Here is a 1,916-nt window from a genome sequence, read left to right as displayed (position 1 = left end):
GCTGGGGTTCGTGCCATCAAAATCAGGCTCGGACTGACCTGGCCTGCCCCAATGCCCAGTCCTACTGACGAAAGGGGAAAATTTTGAGAGTTATATATAACGCATGCCAGGTAGTTAAGTAATACAATTTCCTTAAGTTCTTTTTTTTTCTTTTTTTTTTTCCAAGGTGAGTGGTTATTGTGAGAAGTGGTAGCCCTTTTTATGTACCCTTCACCTTCAATCTTCACAAAGTATGCTTCGGTAATTTCTTTTTACAGTTTAAGACATACCATTTCCCTAAGTTTAAGAAAAAAAAGGACTAAATGGATGCCCTAAAAAAATACAAAAAAGTATTTATTAAAAAAAGTCTAAGTTGTGAATGTGAAAATTCTTCCATAAAATAGAGAAGAAAAAATAAGTGTGGTCTTTGTAAAATATATAAAGGGAAAGCGAAATTCAAGTTTGGTGCACAATCATTTTGTTTTAAGTTGTGGGTGGGAAGGTGCAATTTTCATGTTAAACCAATATGACAGGACAAGAGTGATATCGAATGGCCGACGATCTCTCGTCCGGAGGACGAGGGGAACGTTCACGTAGTCGGACGAGATGGGGCCCACAGGGTCTAGACACCGCTCGAAACATCTGGACCTGCTGGAGAGTTCTGCAGCTCTCCCGCTTCTTCGTCTTCCTCCTCTTCTTCTTCTCCAGACTCTTCAAATTATCTTTCTATCTCTCATTCCCTCCCTATAAATGCTCTTCTCCTCTCCTTCCTTCTCATCAGAAACAGGTCTTACAAGTCGATATCTCATCACCAATAACACAGACTCCTGGTTTATTTTTTCATAGTTTTTACAACCCATCGTCTTTTTTCCTTTCTCCAGTTGGAAAGAGCAAGCACCATCTTGCAGCAATGGCACTGATTTCATCCATCTTCGGTCGACGAAACGATCCCTTCTCCATGGAGATCTGGGATCCCTTCGATGGTTTCTTCCGCAACTCTGTTTCCTCCCCTTCTTTGGAAGCTTTCGCGAGTGACGCCTCCGCAATCGCCAACACTCAGATCGACTGGAAGGAGACTCCCGAAGCCCACGTCTTCAAGGCCGACCTCCCTGGAGTGAAGAAGGAAGAGGTGAAGGTGGAGCTCGAAGAAGGAACGGTGCTCAAGATAAGCGGGGAGCGGAGCAGAGAGAGCGAGGAGAAGAATGAAAAGTGGCACCGAGTGGAGAGAAGCAGCGGCAAGTTCCTCCGGCGATTCAGGCTGCCGGAGAACGTGATGCTGGATCAGGTGAAGGCGGCCATGGAGGACGGGGTACTTACTGTAACTGTGCCTAAAGCACCGGAGCCAAAACCAGAGATCAAGCCCATCGAGGTCACCGGTTGATTGTTCTCCAATATTTATGTGGTCATCGCAATCTTGTGACGCTGGAATTTCACTTTTATTTGTATTCTGTAGTCATATAAAATATAATGATTTGTATAACTACTAGTATCATAGTGTCTGCGTGATCTCTGCTCGTCTGCTGTAAGTTCGTGATCTTGTTTTGATGCAATAAAATTGAGATGGATTTGCCTGTACGAATTCTTCCTTCTCTAGATGGATGTTCTAACTATATATATTACATGAGATACTACTCTTGATCATGACCCATGATTGAAAATCTAATTATCCGCCTGCATTATTACAAAAAAACTTAAAAATGTGGTCGGAAAGTCCCTCCAATTGGGTGTATTTAGACACATTTCCATTCTCTGTTTTCTATCTGTAAATGGACATATGAGCTATACCTTCCCGGTTTTCATGATACATATCTAACCTTTGATGAAAATTATTTAAAAACAGACCTCGAAAACCAACGTAAGTTTCAAAAAGCCACCAAGAATGGAATCCAAGGAAATAATAACGATGTTCAAATAATTTACAGGAAAAAGAAAAGATG

At 42.0% G+C, this 1,916-nt stretch overlaps 1 protein-coding gene across 1 annotated transcript; it reads left to right on the top strand.

Annotated features, from left to right (window-relative positions):
- The first annotated feature begins 629 nt into the window (after positions 1-629).
- On the top strand, positions 630-1,554 carry LOC116249716 (16.9 kDa class I heat shock protein 2-like). Its single transcript, XM_031622932.2, has one exon. It carries the CDS (start codon positions 890-892, stop codon positions 1,358-1,360), a length of 471 nt encoding a protein of 156 aa, XP_031478792.1. The 5' UTR covers positions 630-889; the 3' UTR covers positions 1,361-1,554.
- Positions 1,555-1,916: the final 362 nt, after the last annotated feature.

Source organism: Nymphaea colorata, chromosome 3 (assembly GCF_008831285.2).
Source record: "Nymphaea colorata isolate Beijing-Zhang1983 chromosome 3, ASM883128v2, whole genome shotgun sequence".
Lineage (NCBI taxonomy): Eukaryota > Viridiplantae > Streptophyta > Magnoliopsida > Nymphaeales > Nymphaeaceae > Nymphaea > Nymphaea colorata.
Note: the sequence above shows the minus strand (reverse complement) of the source record. Positions and strands in the feature narration are given on the sequence as shown.

Bases quoted from the DNA above. Each gene is read 5' to 3' on its own strand.
- LOC116249716 (XM_031622932.2), top strand. From the start codon at position 890: ATGGCACTGATTTCATCCATCTTCGGTCGACGAAACGATCCCTTCTCC.